Source organism: Abrus precatorius, unplaced genomic scaffold (genome assembly GCF_003935025.1).
Source record: "Abrus precatorius isolate BTA unplaced genomic scaffold, Abrus_2018 Scaffold3, whole genome shotgun sequence".
Classification (NCBI taxonomy): Eukaryota; Viridiplantae; Streptophyta; class Magnoliopsida; order Fabales; family Fabaceae; genus Abrus; species Abrus precatorius.
Window position 1 is genome coordinate 10,755,848 of NW_020874373.1, and position 21,987 is coordinate 10,777,834.

The 21,987-nt window shown below is 32.9% G+C and overlaps 3 protein-coding genes across 4 annotated transcripts; 2 read left to right on the forward strand and 1 right to left on the reverse strand.

Annotated features, from left to right (window-relative positions):
* Positions 1 to 564: 564 nt before the first annotated feature.
* LOC113860600 (magnesium-chelatase subunit ChlH, chloroplastic) lies at positions 565 to 6,897 on the reverse strand. 2 transcript variants are annotated; one of them, XM_027493024.1, is made up of 5 exons: positions 5,227 to 6,897; positions 4,946 to 5,028; positions 2,339 to 4,141; positions 1,542 to 2,018; positions 565 to 1,436 (listed from the first exon to the last, which is right to left on the reverse strand). In XM_027493024.1, the coding sequence occupies exons 1-5, from the start codon at positions 6,635 to 6,637 to the stop codon at positions 1,347 to 1,349; spliced, it is 3,864 nt and encodes a 1,287-aa protein (XP_027348825.1). In that variant the 5' UTR covers positions 6,638 to 6,897; the 3' UTR covers positions 565 to 1,346. The 2 variants fall into 2 exon arrangements, with proteins under 2 accessions (XP_027348825.1, XP_027348824.1); XM_027493023.1 differs by having other exon boundaries at positions 842 to 1,398.
* A 5,662-nt stretch (positions 6,898 to 12,559) lies between these two features.
* Positions 12,560 to 16,642, forward strand: LOC113862849 (cytoplasmic tRNA 2-thiolation protein 2). Its single transcript, XM_027496102.1, has 7 exons — positions 12,560 to 12,921; positions 13,045 to 13,393; positions 13,498 to 13,584; positions 14,357 to 14,478; positions 14,655 to 14,733; positions 15,223 to 15,617; positions 16,236 to 16,642. The coding sequence occupies exons 1-7, from the start codon at positions 12,629 to 12,631 to the stop codon at positions 16,282 to 16,284; spliced, it is 1,374 nt and encodes a 457-aa protein (XP_027351903.1). The 5' UTR covers positions 12,560 to 12,628; the 3' UTR covers positions 16,285 to 16,642.
* A 2,694-nt stretch (positions 16,643 to 19,336) lies between these two features.
* Positions 19,337 to 20,477, forward strand: LOC113863551 (DTW domain-containing protein 2). The gene has a single exon (XM_027497180.1). The coding sequence runs from the start codon at positions 19,420 to 19,422 to the stop codon at positions 20,188 to 20,190; it is 771 nt and encodes a 256-aa protein (XP_027352981.1). The 5' UTR covers positions 19,337 to 19,419; the 3' UTR covers positions 20,191 to 20,477.
* Positions 20,478 to 21,987: the final 1,510 nt, after the last annotated feature.

Genomic DNA, 21,987 nt, shown 5'->3' on the forward strand with positions numbered 1-21,987 from the left:
TAAGTTAATATTATTAATATGATTTATTTTTTAATGTATAACATTATATTAGATAAAAAATTTATATTTAATAATTTTTTTTAAAAATTATAACATTTCATATTACCGTTACATTTAATTATATTAAATTTTTTAATTTCAAATAAAAATTATATTTTTATCATATATAACATTACATATATTTAAAAATAATTATTAAATTAACAAGCCTTTTTCTTATTTATTGTTCTTTTGAGCCTCTGGTAAGTGTCCATTTGACAAACACCTATAATTAAGTATTACTACGCACTCTAATATATATATATATATATATATATATATATATATATATATGCGGTTGAAATTAATTTAGATATATATTACAACTGTGTTTATGATTCAAAATTAATTTTATACAACTTTAAAATAAAATAAAAAATCCTACCCCAGTAGCACGCTACAGAAAAATCTTAAGTAGACTGATGCTTCATATGCAATTTGAATCATCTAATTGATGGGTCACGTTTTCTATCTACTTAATTTTAGACTGAATTCACACTATTGTACGAAGGCCTCTTAAATGGACAAAATGGTAAATAACTTGCATTGCATGGTGCATTACACAAACACTAACCCAAGCAGCATTGGCAATGCTTTATAGAAATTAGAAAACATAAAGCTTACAATGCCTTTTTCTTCCCACAGTTCAGTAGTTTTCTCTATAATATGACAATGTTCTCCAATCAAAAACCAAAAGACCCCTTCAACGCATCACAAGAACCTAAACTGCACGAAATTTAAGCTTGTATTCATTATCAAATTCTTTCTATGCAATAAAATAATCTAAGCAAACAGTGCTATGGGCATCATTCAATTTTTGAACTGAAACCTTTATTTGTTCACACGGCTTGGAGTTCACAACTGCACAAAGGAGACTTGATCTCAAAAAAATGAGAAAAAGAAAACAAAATCACATTAGAAGGATGCTCTTTTCTTCTCACTGTCGTATATTATTCTCAATATTGTTAATAGCTATAAACTCTAGCGATCAATGCCTTCAATTTTGTCTTCCACTTCTGAGTACAACTGCCTGAGCTTCTCAATATTCTCTTCTGAAGTTTCCCAATAACCGCGTCCATTGGCTTCCAAGAAGGTCTGCACCAGCTTCCTAAAAGAGTTTGGATTAGTGTTCATGAGCTTGTTCAGCATTTGCTCATCTTGAATGAAGGTTGTGTTGGCTTCTTCATACACCCAGTTGTCAACTTGGCCTGAAGTTGCACTCCACCCCACTGTATTGGTGAGTCTTTTCTCAATCTCGCGGACACCCTCATATCCACTAGACAACATGCCTTCATACCACTTTGGGTTCAACAGCTTGGTTCTCGCATCAAGTCTAACTGTCTCAGAAAGGGTACGTACCTGGAAGGAATATATATCAAGAAGGTCATATGGAATCCCTTGACATATATAGTACAATTTTAATGTGATTTGAGGATATTTCTAGTTTGGAAAGATGTCAAAGCAAGCATGAAATAGGAGATTTGATTGGACAATTTATATACCTGTGCATTGGCTGTGGTTGTGTCAGCAATGTATGAACTAGGCTTCTTTCCATCTTTTCTTAGATTTTGAACCAGATTAGTTGGGTCTGAGTCAAAGTAGTGACTGACATCAGTGAGGGAAATTTCTGAAGAATCAAGGTTTTGGAATGTGGCATCTGCAGTGCTCAGAGCCATCTCAAAGACTTTTCTTTTTTCAGTCATGCCTGCCCCAGGGGCATCACTATCAAAAGCAAAAGACTTTCTGCTAAGATACATGTCCTGGAGCTGCTTCTCGTCGTTCCATGAAGAATTCTCCACGGCCAGGTTTATGTTTGAGGAGTAGGATCCTGAGGCATTGGAGAAGACCCTTGTTGCTGCTTCTCTAACTTCAATTCCAAGGGCTTGAGCTTGTTCTAACGCATGCTTTCTTACATAGTTTTGCTCTGCTGGTTCATCTAATTCAGCAACCATTTTGACTGCTCTATCCAGAAGATTCATCTGTAATGAGTAAAAAAAAATTAATGAGCAAGCAAAGTAATAATGTAGTAACAGCCTAGTAACTAAGGGGTGAGATAGTTCTTATGCAAAATTTAACCCAATCATCATTTTAGTTTATTATGAAGCAATTGATATGCTTTCAAACAAGGAGATTAATTATTTCATGACTCTTTTTGTAACAAAATTGAAATGTGAAGAATGCAAGAAGCAATTTCAAACAATAATGGCAGTACTTCAATCAATCATGGAACACAAGGAGTCAAGGACTACTAACTTGATCATAGCCTCCATTAATTGAAAAAAAGCAAGAGAAGTAATACCTGATTGATGAAAAGATCTCTGAACACTCCTGAGCAATTAACAACAACATCAATCCTAGGCCTTCCAAGCTCTTCAAGACTTACAGATTCCACCCGGTTAACCCTACCAAAGGTATCAGCCACTGGTGTCACACCAATCATCCACAAGACCTGAGCCAGGGATTCACCATATGTTTTAATATTATCAGTTCCCCACAATACAAGTGCAACTGTTTCAGGATATTTTCCTCCATTATCAGCCTTCTGCCTCTCAATCAACCTATCTACCACTATTTTGGCACTCTGCATGGCTGCAGTTGTGGGAATAGCTTGTGGGTCCAGAGCATGAATATTCTTTCCCGTTGGCAAAACTTTTGGATTTCTAATTGGGTCACCACCAGGCCCTGGCTCCACATATTTACCCTCCAAGGCTTGTTTTAAACTTCCCAACTCATTATCAGCCACAACCAACTTCAGACATTCTCCCAAGAACCCAAACAAGGTTCTAAGTTTTTCCCTATCAGCTCGGTAAAACTTGGTGTTTGACAAGTACTGAATCCATGGCTCATTTACACCAAATCCAAGGATTGAAGTAAGTTTATCAGCTACATCAACAACTTGACCCTTATTATTTGTAGTGCGCTCCACAAAGGCAGTGACAGCTCCGCGGGATGCTTCAGTTATTTGGCGGAGAAGCTCTACATCCTTCAATATTCCTTTATCACTCCCTCTGTAAACATCTTCTATTTCTCTTCCTACAGTGTAAGCTAATATTGCTGGGAGAGAAGAAATACCATCTTCAGGACGATCAAGCGCAGCAATGTTCACCAGTGTAGCTACTGCTTCCAAGGCTGAGGGGGGCTCACCAATGACATGAAGCCCACAAGGTAACAAACGAGACTCAATTTCCATGATCTTGGAATACACCTTTCCAACCACAAGGTCACGCTCTTTAGGTGAAATCTCCTCACCCTCATCTGGCAGTGATACATCCTTGTCAAGATTACATTGTTTAGCTGTGCTGATAATTGAACTCACAATTTGTGGCCCACGTCCGGTGTCTTTGAGGGACTGATATGACGATATGAGCTCACTTAACTGCTTAAGACCTTTGTAGAGTCCAGCATTCTCCGCTGGAGGAGTCAGATAGCTAATGGTGTTTGCATAGCTCCTACGTTTAGCTATGGTTGCTTCAGAAGGGTTGTTTGCAGCATAGTAATATACATTTGGGATATTCCCAATCAGACTGTCAGGATAACATACATCACTCATCCCTACCTGCTTACCAGGCATGAATTCAAGGGAGCCATGTGTCCCAAAATGAAGTACAGCATCAGCTTTGAAGATTTTCTCAACAAAAGAGTAATATGCTGCAAAGCCATGATGAGGACTGGCAGATTTGGAGAAAAGAAGCCTCATTGGATCCCCTTCATAGCCAAATGTTGGCTGAACACCTATGAAGACATTACCATACTGTTTCCCATATACCAATAGATTCTCTCCATCTGCATTCAGATTGCCAGGGGGTTTCCCCCAATTTTCTTCTAATGCTGAGGCATAGGGAGTCAAATTTTGGTACTCGCGAACGCTCATTTTGTAAGCAATGTTCAGATTTGGGCTGCTGAATTGAGCTTCTTTGTCATGTATCACATCTTCGATCAATGCTTCCGGAGCATCTGGAAGGCCATCGACATTGTAACCATCTCTCTTCAGTTCTTCTAGAACAGAATATATGGAGGAAAAGACATTGAGGTAGGCAGCAGTTCCCACATTCCCTTTGTCTGGAGGGAAACTGAACACAGTGATTGCTAGTTTCTTCTCTGCCTGCATTAGTGCCAAAATTTATCGTGTGAATTTCAATATTCAAGTCAAACTTGCTATGAGAAAAATGATGCAAATTCAAAAGGCAGAAGAGTGTAAGAAAGTTTTACTCCAATGCAGATACATACAAACAGATTGATCATACTATGCAATGAGAAAAAAAGATAATAAATAGGGCAATCTCTAACATGAATATTTGCATGAAAAAGTGGGTTCAGCTAATTCCTATACTTAAGGAAGATTAGAGTGACAATGAAATATACAACATGAACATTGTTTAGCAACATAAAAAGGTTCCTATTCAAAAGGGTAAAAAAGAAAAGAAATTTAACTATTTAAGGTTGAAACTTGAAACATGTGGCCAGTTAAATACAAAAGAGTGCAATATACAGCATAGTAGAAACTTCCTTTTGTTAATAGGAAACCTTGTGCCCCTGCCTTTTCTTTACCATCTGTGATTCCTCTCACCCTCTAGATATTTGTTGGGTAAATAATGAGGTTTGAGATAATACTTCTAAAATACTCATACAACCAATCCAAAATAAATATAATCTTAACAGAATTTACATATCACTTTTCACTGTAAAAGATAGTACGAATTATGCTTTGAAAAAACAGAATTCTCCATCAGACATTACTTGCAAGTCATTTATCATTAGAGTAAATGTCAAATAAAAACTCTGAAGAGATTATCTTCTAATTCATTCACATCGACTTCATAATAGGGGCAGGGGAAATATAAATTAATTAGAAAAGTTTCACTTGAATTCGACATGTATGTTTAGGGATTCTGAAAATGGTAAACACCTTTGATTTTCTTTTCAATTCAGCCCATCTGATTGCCCGGATGCAGAGCTGTTCCACTCTCTTATGAAGAGCATGAGATTTTCCTGATAACATATCAATTAATCAATAAACAACAGAGAGGAAAAGTATGCAAAAGGATGAAATTTCAATATCTCTTACGAGTCCAACATTCATGCTACTAAGCCAATATTAATTTGTTTGTTTTGAAAAGAAAAATCAGCTGGATTTCTCTCGGATAAATGTTTAAAAGATAAGCTTCAGAGTTAAGAGATTATGGTAACCTGTTTTGGGATCTCGACCAGCAAAAACAATTGGCTCCATGCCTCCATCAAGCTCTGGCAGCGCAACTTGAAGAGCAACCTGTATTGGATGCAGACCTAGAGTACTGTTCAGCCACTCTTCTGTTGTCTGAAACACCAGAGGCAATGCAACAATGTAAGGAACATCAAGCCTTCTCAAAGCCTCAACCGCCCTCGGATGGTCCTGCCTTGCTGGGCCTCCAACAAGAGCAAAGCCAGTAAGTGATACCACAGAATTCACAAACGGTTTCTTTGTAATTGGATCAATCAAGAACTTCTCCACCGGCCCTGAAAAGTCAAGGCCACCAGCGAAAATTGGAATAACCTTAGCCCCTCTAGCCTCAAGTTCCATGATCACAGCCACATAGTGTCCTTCATCACCAGTCACAATATGACTCCTCTGCAGGATCAAACCAATTACAGGAGCATTTGGACTCTTCAGCTTCTCATTTGCATCCCTTCTTGTTCCATACCAATTCAAATACTCCTTCACATCATCATACATACAAGGAGCCAAAGGGTGCCAAATCCCACTGTCCAAGTATAAAACTGGCTCCGAATACTCAATCTTAGTCCCTTTCAGTGCTGGAACATAAGACCCAGAAACCATTTTCAGGAAATTCTGCAAGTTATCAGGTGACCCCCCTAACCAAAACTGCAGACTCAGTATGTAGAGCCTTGCATCCTGAGCTTTATCACTTGGCAAATACTTTAAAACCTTTGGCAATGTCCTCACAAGCTTCAACATGTTGTCAGCAAACCCAGCAGATTGAGGCTTCTTCCTCTTGAATAGCTGGAAAAAGGGGCTCTTGGATTGGCCAAGCTGTGACATGCTGAAAGAACCCAACTTGTTAAGCCTCATCACTTCAGGCATTGAAGGAAACACCAAAACTGCATTAAGCCTGTCTCTCTCTTTCTCCACTGCAACCTTTACCTTGAGGGCAAGCTCCTCCACAAAAATCAAAGACCCAATGAAGATGTTAGCATCCTCTAAGTCCTTGCAGAAAGTCTTATACGTTGATTCATCTCTAAGCTCCTCAACCAAGTACCCCACAACCTCAAAGGAAACATTTTTTCTCTCACTGTTGAGAGCTCGAACTGCAGCACTGAGAGATGATTGGTACTGAGCTTCAAGGACCACATATACAATTTTAACTGTTGGCAAGTTTTGGTCATTCTCTGGAACTATTCTACGAACTTCTGGGGTGGTTTGTGTGAATAGGCCATTACCAATGGCAGCACATTTCACTCTCAGAGTGGAGTTTGAGCTACCATAGTAACTAGCCTTCTTGGGGAGGAAAGAATGAAGAAAGAGATGCTTTTGGGCAAGAGAAGAAAGCTGGTCAGGTTTAGAATTTGGTAGAGAAAATGATAAAGATACTAAAGAAGCCATTGATAAATGGTAATCAACTATGTGCAGAGCTAAGTTTGACAAAAAAATTCCTCTGACTCAAAATTGAAGACAAGAGAACAGAAAAGAAGAGAAGGTAAGTGGAAATTGTTAAAAGAAAGAATTTGAACTTGGGTTGCAGAGGAAATTGTGCGGTTTTCCTCCCTAAGTTATTCTGCCATTTCAGTTCAAATGTGTATGTTCTTTTTCTTCTTGTTTTGTTTTTTAAGAATGACGAACGGTGCTGGATTTTATTTGGTTTTGTGTGGATGAAACTGCAGAGGAAAAAATGAAGCGGAAAATAGAAAATAAGTGGTATTTATGGTTAGTGGTGTGAGTTAGATCCACGTGGCCCAATGGGTTGTGATTGATGTTAATGAACTGAGGTTTTGTTAGTGTCTATAGTGTTATGTGAGAGAGTGACATGGTGGATGCCATGTCTTTGTTTGCACTATATCTTTCTATCTATTGGGCTCATATGTGATGAAGTGTCCTGAAATTTGATTGGTGGAATTGGATTTCCCTCAAAGTAGTTGAAGAGGAGTGAGAGGATGAGTGAATATCTTATTGATGAGGATGAGAGAGTATGCGTGAGATTTTTATTTGTTTGCAAAGGGAGAAGGCCTTTTAGCTTGCATGTGGATTCTTTGCTTTTCTGAGTTTGTGTCTCACATTGAAAAGGGCTGTTCAGATATCTTTTATGTGACACCAATGGAGCCAAGTATAGTGGTATCTGTACTTGCTCTTACGCTTCCATTAAACTTACCACATGTTACCGCTATGCTACCCTACATTGCTTGTCTTTTTGTTTACCTTCTAGTTAAAATTACGAAATATAATATTTAAATTCTAGTGATGCTTTTTCCTTGCATGCGTAAATGATCTTGGAATCAGAAGTTTGTTTCCGGTTTGGAATTGAATACTCCAGTTAACTCTTTTTTATAAGTAATATTACTTGCCTTTCATAAAATAAAATAAATTGAATAACATATTTTTAATGTACTTTTTATTGTTGATTACAAATTAAGTGAGTATCACTTCTTTCACTTCTAATTTAATCATTTTTATTTTTAATAAATTTTAATCAAACTAAGAGTACATTAAAAAAAATCTGATAAAAATACTTTTTCCACTAACCAAGCTATATTTATTTTTCATTTTTTTTAATACTATGTGCCAAGTTGCCGACAATCAATTCCACTTGGGATTAATTGTGTCACGTGCCATTTTGATGACTGATTATCAGTGTGTTTGTTTCTACTTTAAGCAGCTAAAACAGGTTTCAAAAATTTTGATTTACGACCTTCGCAAATTGAGTTGCACGATATTGATCATTTTTTTTTCTTTTTTCTTTTTGAAGAATCGATTATTGAGATCTTTAAACAGAAAATTAACCAGGCTCGATATTGTAATTTTAATTTTCTTTCGTAAAAAATAATAGAGATAGTAAAACTTTCTGGAGAGCGTCGAAAATTATTATACCCACAAACTATTACACAGTAACGAAAAATAATGTATGAAAAGATTTTTTTAATAAAGATATTCTGTAGTAGATTTAATTCTGAATGTATAAATATAAATTAATTAATTTATTGAGATGTCTTGAATTTTTTATGACTCATTTTTTCTAGTATTTTTTAAATACTAGTTAGATTGTAATAACGAATTATACATCGTTATGACGAGATATAAGTTATGATGTAGTAAGATTTAAAAAATTATAAAGGACTTCTTTTTAATGCGAATATAGTATTTTGTATTAACATATCACAATAATAATAATAAAATCTGAATATAAGTCATGTTGATTGAATTACGTTGATATTTGTGCATTCTTTTTTTTAATTACTCATTTTTAATTTTATCTTAACATAATTCAACTGTAGAAAATTAATTTTAGTTCTACTTGACTTCCTTATTATCGTTTTCTTTGTCTAATTGCATGTTTGGATTAAATTTTGTCAATTTTATTTTAATTATACCTTTTTCTGAGAGATTAGTTTATAAATAATGATTGCGTCTTGATAACCTGTATCTAAAACTAGGGGTGAGCAATTTTAAGCAGACCAACCAAACACATGTTAATCGAACAACAAAAAATGCATAACAGGTGGATTAATTAAGATATCAGATAAAATAAATTGAAAAACTCAGTTTTAGACGACTAAAATCGATCAAATATAGATTTAATTTTCTTAAACCATTAATATTTGACCTGATTATTTATATTTATTTTATACTTTAAATACTAGTCTATTAATAAAAATAAATAAATTAACTCAGACTCATATAACTTCTATTTAACCCTAATTTTTTTATATTTAAAGTTTCTTTACTCGTGCGTACTATTATATGGTAATGCTTTTAGTCTCTTGTCATTGCAACTTTGTCTTTGTTTCTTGCCTTAACTACTTCATCTCTTGCTTTTTTTCATTTCATCTCTTGCCTTTACAATTCTATTTTTTTTGTTTTATTTTTTTTTATGATTTCTTGCTTCCATCTTCACATAATGGATTTTCTACTTCTTGCTTTTTATTTGTATATTTTATATAGTTAGTTTCATAGCTTTTTTTTATTTATTTAATGCAAAAGTTCAACTGTTTTCTACTTTTAGAATTTGTGTAGAAAAAAATTTGCAATTGAAATCGCCTATAAATTCACTGCAAAAGGTGCTTCTTTTATATACATCGAAGATGAGAATACAACTAAACATAAAGGAAAGAGACATTGGAATGACATGAAATAAGTGAGCTTCAATTACTGGAAAATACAACGAGCAACAAAAACACGAATTCAAAGAGACACAAAATAGAAGGGCATATAAGATTACTTGGATATCATACAAAGAGAGAAACACTTTCTTTTCTTTTAGGTGATATAGCAAAACTCAATGTAAGAGGAAAATGAAGTCTTTTCAACAAGTAAAGCTCAATTTTATTTGTGTGTTTTTTTTTTTAAGAAAATAAAGTTTTTTAAAATTTAAAATAAGGTAAAACTTTAAAAACAAAATTAATAAACTGATCTTCTAACTTATTTTTTGTTTTAATTTGGTTTTCTAACTTTCTTATTTAATTTTAATTTTTTAACTTTCAAACTTATTTTAAATTATAAATAATACTAGTAATATATTCTTTAATATATTTTTCATAACACTTTTTTTATTATTGTTTTTAGAATTTTTCATAACAAATTTTAAATGAAATTTATTAAATTAAGACTATGACCTATATAATTTTATAAATCTTAATAAAATTTAACACATAACAGAAAGTATATTGTTAACATTTTTCTTTAAATAAATATTTTTTAATAAAGTTAAATTATGCTAACTTTAACACACAAAATTTTATAACTTTTTATAAAATATAAAATTTATTAATTGAACTATTAATTTAAAGATTCTTATCAAATAAATCAATTTTATAGAATTTTATACAAAAAAACTAATAAATATTTGATCACATTACTTTATTATAATAAATAATATGTTTTAAAATATAAATAAATATTAAAATTTAAATAACATAACTTATAAATATTTAAATTATGTATAATTTGATATGTACTATGACAAAAATTATATAAAATATAAAAGATTACATGTATAAAAATATAGGAAGTTACTGCAAACGTTACAAGCTTATGGATATGGGTAGGGTATTATAGTACCCATCCTCATATCCATGTTTTAAAAAAATACTAGTACCTAACTTTATACCTACATGAGTAGTAATTTTAATTTTAATTCTCATACTCATACTCTCTAGGTATCCGCATACCCATATCAGCCCCTAATACCCGCACTCGCCTAAGAAAAAAATACTTATAAAAAAATATGCTTATATAATTTTACATAAGTAGCATAATAATACAAAAATCACAAGTACTAAGTATATTTTAATATATCAACTTTTTAAACTAAAGTGCTTAAAAATCATAAACAAAACTTCATCTATAATCTTCAAAATCATTTAAAACAATCAACTCATAAACTTGAGAATCATGTACTATTACTATCCAAGACCTAAAAAAAATATTAGTTAATTATTCATTGTAAAGTCAAAATAATAGATATAGTTAGCCTATTTTACTTTTTCATCAGAATCAGACTCTCTAAATGAGAGTAAACACTTATCTTTTAGGTTTGTATATTATTTTGATCTAGCAGTACCAAAAGAATATAGAACATACAAGTACATAATAAAAATTAATTTTTATATTAATCATATAATAATTAAATTGTATTAGCTTAATTAAAAAATATAAAATAGTAAATAAAATTTTCTATTAAAAATATGAAAAAAATTATTTTTATAGTTTAGTTTATTGGTAAATATATTTTTATGTTAATTTTATAAAACAAATTTAATTAGATATATTTTTAAATATTATTCTTTTATTTGAGTAACATAAATATTTATATTCAAATTTTTAATTTTTTATTTTACATAGAAAAAATTTTAAAAACAGAAAATTATAAATTGAAAGATAATATTACTCAAAAATTTAAAATAAAAAATTTGTCCATTCAAAATAATAAAATAATGATGTCTTATAAAAAAAACTACAAACTCAATAAAAAATATAAGATATAAAATTATATAAAATAAATAGTAAAATCTTTATCTTGACCAAAATTTTATAAAAGCATCTACAAAATTTTTTTAAAAACTAAAAGTAAGTTAGATTCTTATTTTCTTAAATTTTTAGTTGCTCCATTGTAAGTAAAAAATTATTCAAACAAGATTATACGAAATTAGAACAACAAAAATGATTGAAAATATTAATAATAATTATAATAGAGTTTTAAGCATACTGATTAAAGATTCCTAAAATATAACTTTCGATATAACAAGTTGTGGAGCAACTCATATTATTATATAATTGTCAATGACTATAGAGAGAACTTAATCAAATATATAAATTATTAAGTATTAACCCTAATTCTTTCCTATAAAAGACTTTTGAGTAAGAAATTAGGGTTAAGACCTTTCTCACATAAGTAGTATAATATACATATATATATATATATATATATATATATATACGGGTATGGGCGGGTTGAGTACTTAGGTACTCATATTTGCAACTATCTTCATTAAAATTTACAGGTATTTTCTCATACTTATATTGTACCTGTTTAGCGAATAAATATCTTATTCATTGAGAATAAATTTTGCCATTATCTATCAAGTACTTTACGTATTATCATCTTTACACTTACACAACTGACATATGAATATGATGTAATTGAACCACTTATTTTGATGAATAGTGGTGATATAAATTTATTAAAATTGTAAATGAGTCACTCTAATTATAATTAATTTCTATAAATAACTATGATTGACACCATAGTTTGTGATGGGTTATAGGTACAATAGTTTTGATAATTTAAATAAAGTTTAGAAGTACTTTTGTGTAATTGGCTGGCTTTTGTTAGTTTAGAATAAGAAAGAAAAATAATAAAAGAAAAGAGAGAGAGAAAGTAGCAATGGCGAAAAGAAGACATAAACAACAATGAAACAAAAATATTTATTAGAAAAACTAAAAGATAAAAATAACAACTAAAATAAAATAAATAGGAGACTAATCTACTAATTTTTTCTTTTAAATAAACTAACTAAAGACATGGTAAGTTGATGAAATAAAAAAATATTTTGTGCATTATAAATAATTTGATAAAATAAAATTATATTTTAATTTTTTTTAAGGTCTAAACAAGATGTTTTTAAGATTTATTTATTTATTTTACAATTTTAACATTTTTTGTCTTATTTTTCCGTCAACGTTGGTTGCTTTTCGTTTGGTCGATTAATGGCATCACGAAGCCCCATTTCAAATATACGCTTACATAATAAACTCTTGATATACAAATTATTCCCTGCCAAAAAAATATATAAAATTTATTATTATAATAAAAATATATAACAAAAAACGTAATTTTAAATCCTAAAACCCTAATCAGGTGTGTGGTGAGTGTGATCAACGTCGATGGCGTGCAATGGCTCCGGTTGCGAGTCCGGTTGTTACAAAGACGAAGAAGCAATGTGTAACCAACCAACAAAGTCTGCAGAAACCGATTCGACGAGCCCTAGCAAGATCTGTATCAAGTGCAAACTTAACGACGCCGTTTCCGGCTATGGCGGAATCGACGACGGCCGTTTCTGCGCCGATTGCTTCAAGAGCAACTTGTTCGGAAAGTTTCGTATCGCCGTAACTTCAAACGCCATGATTACTCCCACTGATAAGGTCCTCGTTGCCTTCTCAGGTGGCTCTTGTTCTAGGTCAACACAAATCCAATCCCTTTTTCCCTCTTTTTAATTTCATGAGTAATTTGAAAATTTGGGTTAATTTCAAATTTGATTGTTACATTTTATAGAAGGTAATCTGTGTGCTTTTATTCTTAGGGTAGCCTTGCAATTTATGCATGACATGCAAGCGAGGGCCCAGAAGAACTTTGATGCGAGTAGAGATAGGTCATTGCCCGTTTTTGGTGTTGGAGTTGTGTTTATTGATGAGAGTTCTGTTTTGCCAATTCCTTCTAATGAAATGGAGGAAGCAGTTGTAGTTATTAATAAGGTTGTGTCGAGTTTAGCCCCGCCTAGAAAGGAGTTGCATGTTGTTCCTATTGAGACTGTTTACTCGACTGATTCTAGTGATGGAAAGGAGAGGCTAATCAAGCTAGTGAATGCGGTGAGTGATCCGACCGGAAGGGAGGATATGCTGCTTTGTTTGCGAATGTTGGCCCTGCAAAAGGTTTGTTTTTGGATGTCAGCTTTGTGCTGTTATCTCTGTTAGAAGTTTGTAGACTTGCAGTGATTTGTAAATGAATTTGTTTCATATTCTTTGTCATTGTCCAGGTTGCTTCTGAATTCGGGTATAACAGAATCGTATTAGGATCATGCATCTCAAAGATTGCTTGCCATGTCATTTCAGCTACTGTGAAGGTTTGTTATTGATTTGACTGAGTCAAATTGATTAATAGGAGTGAATTTAGAATTTTCTGTCATGATTCATGAATGAGCTTGCTATATTGAATGTTCTCTACTCTACTAAACTGCTTATTTTTGGGTTTTCTTATGTGCTTTGTCTAGTTTATCTTAAAGCACTATGTTAGAACATTAAGCTGTTGAAGTTATCAGCATACTTTTATGTGCATCTCTCGTTTGTTACATTAACACCCCAGATTAACACTTTGTGAAGTGGGTAAGACTTAAAAATTTTGTTTAAGGGGTAAAATTATCAGGTTGGTGTGTCTACCGAACTTAAAATGTTTTTTTTTTTTTTCTCCTGGAGTATCACTGATTGAACTTCCGCATTTGTTTAGTATAATTCAATGGCCAGATTTCATTTATTTGAATTTTGAAGAATATTAAAATATGCCTAAGTTGTTATCAAGAAGCTTTTTCTTAAGAGTGATCTCAATATGATGGGAGTGAAAATGTATGTTAAGTGTTAACCACATCTATTTGAACTAAGTAGCCATTGAGTTCAAGGTAATGCATTAAATAAGCAAATCGTATAGCTTCCTCTTGTTTTTATTTTTAAGTTATCATGCGGATATTAGGATTTATGTCCACATTGCTTCCAATAAAATGAAATATGTGTTGCTTATACATTGCAGTAATCCTTATGACCTTATCTATGTTTCTCCTCTTTCTTTCATTCTACCTAAGGAATGATCTTGTGTAATAAATTCTCATGTCCTTGTTTTAACAGGGCCAAGGATATTCATTACCTGCTGATATACAGTATGTTGATGCTAGATGGGACATTCCTGTTGTGCTTCCTCTGCGTGATTGTTTTGCCCAAGAGATCAACATGCTTTGCCACCTTGACGGGTTTGTAGTCCTCCGGATATGTCATAAACATTAAAAAAAAGGGGAGGGGGGGGTTATGTTTTGCTCTGTGTTTTGTAAAATTTCACATTATTTTACATATATTGTCTTCAATGTTTGTCGGACTGAATTTTATGAATCTTACCGAATGGATGTGTCTCATCTCTATGGCAGGGCAGTCTAAAGACTTTAGCGTTATCTACGGGTCCATGCTCTAGCATTAATGGCTTAGTCTCATCTTTTGTGGCTCTTTTACAGGTATAGTGTCTTTTGCCTTACCCATTTGATATATAGTGAAGTTTTTTAATGATTGGGTTTAAATTTTTAAGCAAAGCCGGTTGTGACCAGTGAGTGTTTTAATGAGCCATTGCATCTTTTTTTTCTTCCGCTCAGCTTTTGTATCAAGTTGTATCACTTGATATGTCCCATATATTATGTGTATGTGTCTTTATAAGTACAACCTGAGGACAAATCCCATTGTACTGGTGTTTCTGAATTTGCAATTTACTTATAGAGCACATGATTCTCATACAGGGTCAGTCAGGCTATGATTTTACACATTTTGTGGCTTGATGCCTGCCTTTTTTATGGAATGGGATTAGCCAGACTACATTCTCAAAATAGAATTATAAGTTTTTACAATTATGGGTTGATATAGAACATGCTTATGTTTCAATATTTACTTTTCCTTTTTAATAGAGACCATAATTTAATTAGAAAGGCACTAATTGAATACCAGTTTTGCAGGAAGAAAACCCATCTCGAGAGAGCACAATCGTAAGAACGGCCAGTAAACTGACTCCCTTCCAATTCAACCGGATTCCAGAGATAATTGATGGTAATGTTCCCTTGGCAACTCGAAGACGCCAGAAGAGATATAATATCAAATCCGATGAATCTGTTTCCTCCGAATCTTTCTGTTCTCTCTGCAACAGCCCACTTGACAAGAGTGAGATTGTTGAATGGAGCAATCTTGATAACTGCAGAAGTAGTGACATTTTTTACACTGCCTGCTGTTCAAGTTGTCAGTTTCAGATACTTCCAAAGGATTCCATGTTAGTGGAACAATTTTATGTGGATTTACCTCAATCGGTGGTTGCCCGAGTGAAGCAAGCCAACAATGGTAACTTGAGTCGGCTAAGGTAAGTATTTGTTTTCTGTCAAGATCAATTTATTGTATTTCACATTTGGTAATAATCAGACTAAGCGGCCTTGATCACTGGTCTTTTTGAAAATACTAACTCTAGTATCACGTCAAAGTAATATATATTTTTTTATATGAATATGTTATTGTTAAATGAAAGTACGGAAAAAGAAATTATATAAATATGAGAATTTTGGATAATTTGTTTTTGTGGCTTTGTTGGTATGTCAAATCAAATGGGTCATTTTGGTAGCCACAAGTTCATGGCTGATAGTGAAGCTTTGAGGAAATGAAATTCGTGTATCAAATTGTTTGAAATTAAATTTTCATCTATAATTATGTAAATAACATTCCTTGGTCTAGGTTATGCAATCCAGTTTGAGTTTTTTCCTGGCAAGGGATTCATTCACTTGTTCAGGCATTTGGTTATGCTACTACACGTTGCTTAATGTTTTGTTGCTTTGCATTAGTGGAAGCATGATTAATTGCTTGGATTATGTTCAATTTTTATTGTGACTATGCTTGAAAGATACGATTTATTTTATGGTAGGAACTTTTATGTTTTGACCTTTCTTCCTGACATCAAAGGTTATGTTGCAATATTCTTTGTTTTCAGGGAACAAATACAAGATTGCCTGCTTTCAGATGGTGAAGATGAAACATAGGATTATTGTCTACACCGAGGCTCTCAGTTGAAGGGATAAATACTTTGTGCTAATTTAATTTACAATTTGAGTACACTGTGAGAGGTTACTGTTTGGCTCTGGCTATACAAAGAGTTATGGAGCACTGAGATTTACTTGCCTCCTTCAGATCATGGTTGTTGATTCTTTTAAGATTATATTTGAGAGCATATTTAAGTAGGCATAAATGAAATAACCGTTTTTTTTTCCTTTTTGTATCATTGGCAATTTGATGAGAGTGATAAGGTTGATTCCGTGTACTCGTTGGGGGGCATCATGATGTACTTCATCTTAAGAATCTGTTCTTATGGTTATTTATTACCTAAGCATTTATTTGCATCTATTGTATTTTATGGGAAGTGTTTGACCACGACAACAATATAGAAATTATTTTACAATTTTGTGACTAGTGTGAAAATGCTTTTTTCCCTCTAGATGTTTAAGGTCTGCAGATGGAGCATATATTCTCGATTATCAATTTACCGGCCAAGTCTTTTGAGAAGCCTCTGTCAATAGCTAATTTTAATAAAATAAAATTAAAAAAAATTCTATCAAGTAGTACTTTTAGAAGACAAAAATATAATTAAGCTTTTTAGGAACGTCAGATTTTGGGATGCAAAATATTTTTCTCAATTAAAAGAAGTAGTAATGATTTAGAAGCTTGTTGCAATGATTAATTGATTAAGGAATCTATATTACTGATCAAAAAGTGATTAACATATTGATTACCAAGCATCTATTTGCATAGCTATTGAAACATTGTTTTACAATGCGGTCAAAACTTGGTTCTAATTTGTAAGACAGCTAAGATGGGAGAGTGGGAAAGAAGTAGGTAAAAAGTGTTGTCTGCATTCTCCTAAGATGGAATAGAAGAAGCTGTGGAAGTTTGTACGCCATTTTGACCTTCTCATCTGGGATTTTTGGATTAAAAAGACAGGAACATACATGTTTTTGCTTCAATTTTTTTAGTAATATTAATGGTTATGTGGATTAAATTCTTCTGCTACCCGAAAATTACTTCTTTGACTAACTTAAAGAGTTCAACTTATATTGATGATAATGAGAAAATTTATGTAAGATATTTGAGTGTCTATTTTTATTTTAAAAGCACCCGTATCTCAATTTATACCCGTATGAATCGTCATTTAAATTCTTACTTCAACTTATTGAATATTTTATATACTTGTATCTAAATTTATTATTTATACTTTAGTCAATTTAAATATAATTTTATTTATGCATTTGTTCGAAAAATTAATAAAATGTGAATATTATTATAATATTGATATTAATGTAGAGTATTTATTAACAATAATATATTGACATGCGTGTTAAGAGGACATCAGCTCAAAATGATTGCAGAAACTACATTCAGACAGAAAAACATTTGACTGGGGAGGATGGAGATGGTGAGGACGCAAGAACAAGATAGAAACTTGTTCTATTTGATTGACTTGGATTATTTCTTCTGTGCGAGGAATACTTTTTGGGCTGATGCTGAGTTGAGCTGCGTATGAATCATTTGGTGATGTGGTGGTGACTCTGGTTACTACCTGTCTTTCTAATGAATACAAAGTGTCACTTGTAACTTTTGTTGGAGTAAACCATCACGAGCAATCTGTACAGTTTGGTTGTGGATTGTTATCTAGTGAAGACTCAGAGTCGTTAGCTTGGGTGTTTCAATCATTGTTACATTGGATGTCTAGTGGAAGAAGATTGTGGATGATTTTGACCTCAAGGACAATAAATGGTTGCAGGATTTGTTCATTGAGAGACACCACCTGGTTTCTTCCTTTGTAAGAGGTGAATTTTGGGCTGGAATGTCTATTAATCTGCATAGCTCGCATGCATGCATGCATTTTTTGACGGATATGTAAACCGTCAAACAACTTTGAAGCAATTTGTTGATCAGTGTGTTAATGCTTTGCAATACAAGGCTGAGAAGGAGTACATAGCTGACATATACATTCATCATGCAACAGTATTGCTGTTGCTGCTGCTGAATTTGAGGATACAAATTCTTTTGATACCCTATGTAACTTAAAAGGAGAAACTCATCTCAGGTGGACGTAGAGGAAACTCAGTAGTTGAGACTCATCAGATTTTCATTCAATAGCTCCATTTTGCCAATTAATTGTGTGAATACACGTGACATAGTCATAAATTATATTTATATACTTTGCATAAGCTCTTTCAAATGCCTCTTGAATCTGGTTCCGTTCATCTACTCCTTGCTTGTCTGCAGCAATGTACCATATATGTATAATATTAATTTCCATTTGTTTTCTTAAAAATAATATTCTCAATATATATGTATTTTTTAAATTGCCTCGGAATCTTATATAATTGACTCTATCGAATGGTACAATTATTAATGTAAATTACAATAGTAAAAGTTTCACATGACAATTATCAAAACCCTGGTGTTTAGCTTATTGATTTAATTCACGTGTTAAGTGTAAATGGTCTTACAAATTTTTTTTAATAAATATATTTTTTATTAAAATTATAATATTTAACTTATCAAATGCATTAGTATTTATAATATCTTATGATATGATTTTCTTCAAGTATCTTTTGAAAAAAAAATTAAATAGTACGAGGAGTAAAAGAAATATATATTTTTAGTATGTTTTTAATAATAATTTTTTATTTTTTTATGAAAAATATAAGTAAAATTATTAAATTAAAAATAAATTTCACTTAAATTTTATAATTTTAATGAATTAAACTTAATTGCATTTTTGTCTCTCTAGTTTAGCTTAGTATGATTTTGGTCATATTTTTTGAATTAGTTTAGTTTTTCTGTTTTAAACTTGTGTAAATTTAGTCTTTCATCCATTAAATTCTTAAATTTTAATTTTTTATTAAAATTTGTGTAAAATCATTTGATTTATTGTTTAAAATTAACTGCCAGAATATCAAATTGTGCTCAAAATAAAATAAAATAAATTTTTTTTCTTATTCAAACTTGTAATTAAAAGATAATTTCTAATTAATCATAAAAATTTGCACTCAAAAAATTGTCCTAGTATCGCTAACATTTGTCTCATTAGTAAAGTGGGTTATAGTTTTTTGAACTTGAATCGCCGTTGATGACCGTGCTTTGCTTTTTGCATGGATCCTAAACCGGAGGAAGGCGCCGCCAATCACCTCCCAACCGCAACTTCGCCGGAGACTCAACGGCGGTCGGTGTGCTCCAAGTGCTGGCGTCCAAATCGGGTGTGTCTCTGCCACGCGCTTCCGCTGAACCCCATCCCAACCACAACACGAGTCCTCATCGTCCAACACCCCCACGAAGCACACCACAAACTCTCCACCACTCCCATCCTCACCAAATCCCTCCTCCACGCCTCCGCTGTCACCGCCCGCCGTCTCCATCCCTCCCTCTCCCCTCTCCTCCACCACCCTCCCCCCACTCTCTACCTCTTCCCTTCCTCCCCCTCCTACCCAGCTCTCAACATCTCCGACGTTCGGCCGTCGGAGTTGACCGGCGATGGCGGGAGAGGGCTTCTCCTCATCGCCTTCGATGCCACGTGGAAGCACGCGAGGGAGATGGTGAATGCCAGCGAAGAGTTCCTCGCCACGTTCGCTACTAGGGTTTGTCTGGGAGTGGATGAGAGTGTGAGTGGCGGAAGCATTTACGATTCTGAGTTGATTTTGAGAAAGGAGCCTTTTGCTGGGTGCGTTAGTACTATGGAAGCTGTGGCTAGAGCCTTGGGTGTTCTTGAGCCCAATGGGATTGAGATTGAAGAGAGATTGATTGGAATTTTGAGGGAAGTGGTGAGGTTACAGGCTAGTTTTTTGAAGCCTGTGAAGCCAAGACCCAAATTATTAAAGAAGAACGTTAAGGAAAAGGAAAACAGTGAGAATTCTGATCAAGGTTAGTGGTTTCTTTTCTATGATGTTTGGTAAAGATTTGATGTTAGGTTAGCATAGAGAGATTTGACACTGGGATGAATATTCATTAATCTAGTTGATACTTGTATTTTATGCATCGTTATGAAGGCTTCTAAAAACTGTCGGTTTCTTATTTTCCTGGATTTCAAAGGAAATCTACATATTGAACTCGGACAAGACTCTGTATTATTTCGAAGTCACACTATCGTATTGCTCCATAAAATCTGGAAAGTGATGGAATATTAAGAGGAAAAAAAGAGAGGGAAATTTATTGATTTTATCTTGATTCCCAAGTGCATGTTTGGTAATTTGATTTTAATTTTCTTATGCTGATAGAAGCCTATAATTTTACACGACATAGTAGTTTTGAAGTTCTAGATTATTCATAGCGACCAAAGTCATCAATTTCTTGATGAGGAACAATTTTTTATTCAAGAAACAGTTTTCAAAACTATGGTGTCTGATGAAAATCATAACAGTCAGAAGCTTACAACGTTATGAAAAGCTATAATTTAATCTGTTTGTCACGACAGAATTCCTACGCTAAAAAATTATGTTGAAGTGATTTCACGTTTTAACATAAAAATATGGCGGTCCATGTTTTGCTAATTAATGTTGAAACAGAGTAATGTTCATCCTCTTACCCGGAAGAGAGAATATTAAAAATCATGAACAGTTCCACTTCCATTAGCAGCTAGTACTGAGGATTATACTAAGTGCATTTACATTTATGGAAAAAGAAGCCAAACATCTTACTCTAAGAGAGTGCAGAGGAATTTGGATTATCTGGCTATGCATACTAATGTTTTGTTCATCTCTTTTAAAAGTGATACAAAATATAACATTAACATTAAATAAGATTAGTTTTCCAGAAAATATATGATTCAGGGTTGATGGTGAAACCCAATAATCTCACTCGTTTCTCAGTTTCTACATGGTGCTGAGATTTCACATGGAAGAATTAAGATGGCGAGAATATGAGTTTCTAGAACTAAGTTGATTTGACTAATAGTGTTCCAACCATTTGTTGTCCCTGATGTGGTTTCCTTCTTCAACACTTTATAAATGCATGATTTCATTACAGTTCAAGAATATGAAAGGAAAAGAACAAATTTTGCAGATCAAAATTAATGTGTGTGTGAAGATTAGGACAAGACATGAGGCGAGACAGCAGATAATTTTTTAAATGCACCACTTCCACTGGTATATAGTCTTCAACTTTCTACTCATTCTAATTGTGCATCCCTTCTATGTATAAAATATATTTCAATCATTCCAAAGTCTATTGGGGAGCCGGGCAACCTTATTTTTCCCTTTTTTTTTTCTCTTCACATCAATCTTGACATATAGACATTAAATCTTATTTAAATGGTAGAAATTAAAAGATAAAAGTACAGAAGCATTTTTAAGTGATCATGTAAATTATTAACTTTTAAACTTGACCATTTACATATGGCTGTATAGTAAAATATACAGTTTTTACAATTTTAGAATGATAACTGATCTTACCAATTATTTATCCAAAATTAAGATGAGACAAACATGTATTATGTAAAAACAAAATCAACTTAGTCCTGGATGTCCAGATTCTCACCATGACTAATCTTTCACAAAAAATACCAGATATATGGTTTATCATCAAGAATTAAAACAAAATAATATCTACTTCTTGCAGGAGCAGAGCAACGGGTCTCTTAGGTACCATACGGGATACACTTCTGGTGGGATGATGATCCATGAAACCCATATATAATATATGTACCCTCTGTAACAAACTGGGGTCGT

Coding starts and splice junctions, on each gene's coding strand:
- LOC113863551 (XM_027497180.1), top strand. CDS start 19,420: ATGGATCCTAAACCGGAGGAAGGCGCCGCCAATCACCTCCCAACCGCA.
- LOC113862849 (XM_027496102.1), top strand. CDS start 12,629: ATGGCGTGCAATGGCTCCGGTTGCGAGTCCGGTTGTTACAAAGACGAA. Junction 13,394..13,497: donor GAATGTTGGCCCTGCAAAAG/GTTTGTTTTTGG, acceptor GTCATTGTCCAG/GTTGCTTCTGAATTCGGGTA. Junction 14,734..15,222: donor CTTTTGTGGCTCTTTTACAG/GTATAGTGTCTT, acceptor CCAGTTTTGCAG/GAAGAAAACCCATCTCGAGA.
- LOC113860600 (XM_027493023.1), bottom strand. CDS start 6,637: ATGGCTTCTTTAGTATCTTTATCATTTTCTCTACCAAATTCTAAACCT. Junction 5,029..5,226: donor TGGTCGAGATCCCAAAACAG/GTTACCATAATC, acceptor ATATGTTATCAG/GAAAATCTCATGCTCTTCAT. Junction 2,019..2,338: donor GAGATCTTTTCATCAATCAG/GTATTACTTCTC, acceptor TACTCATTACAG/ATGAATCTTCTGGATAGAGC.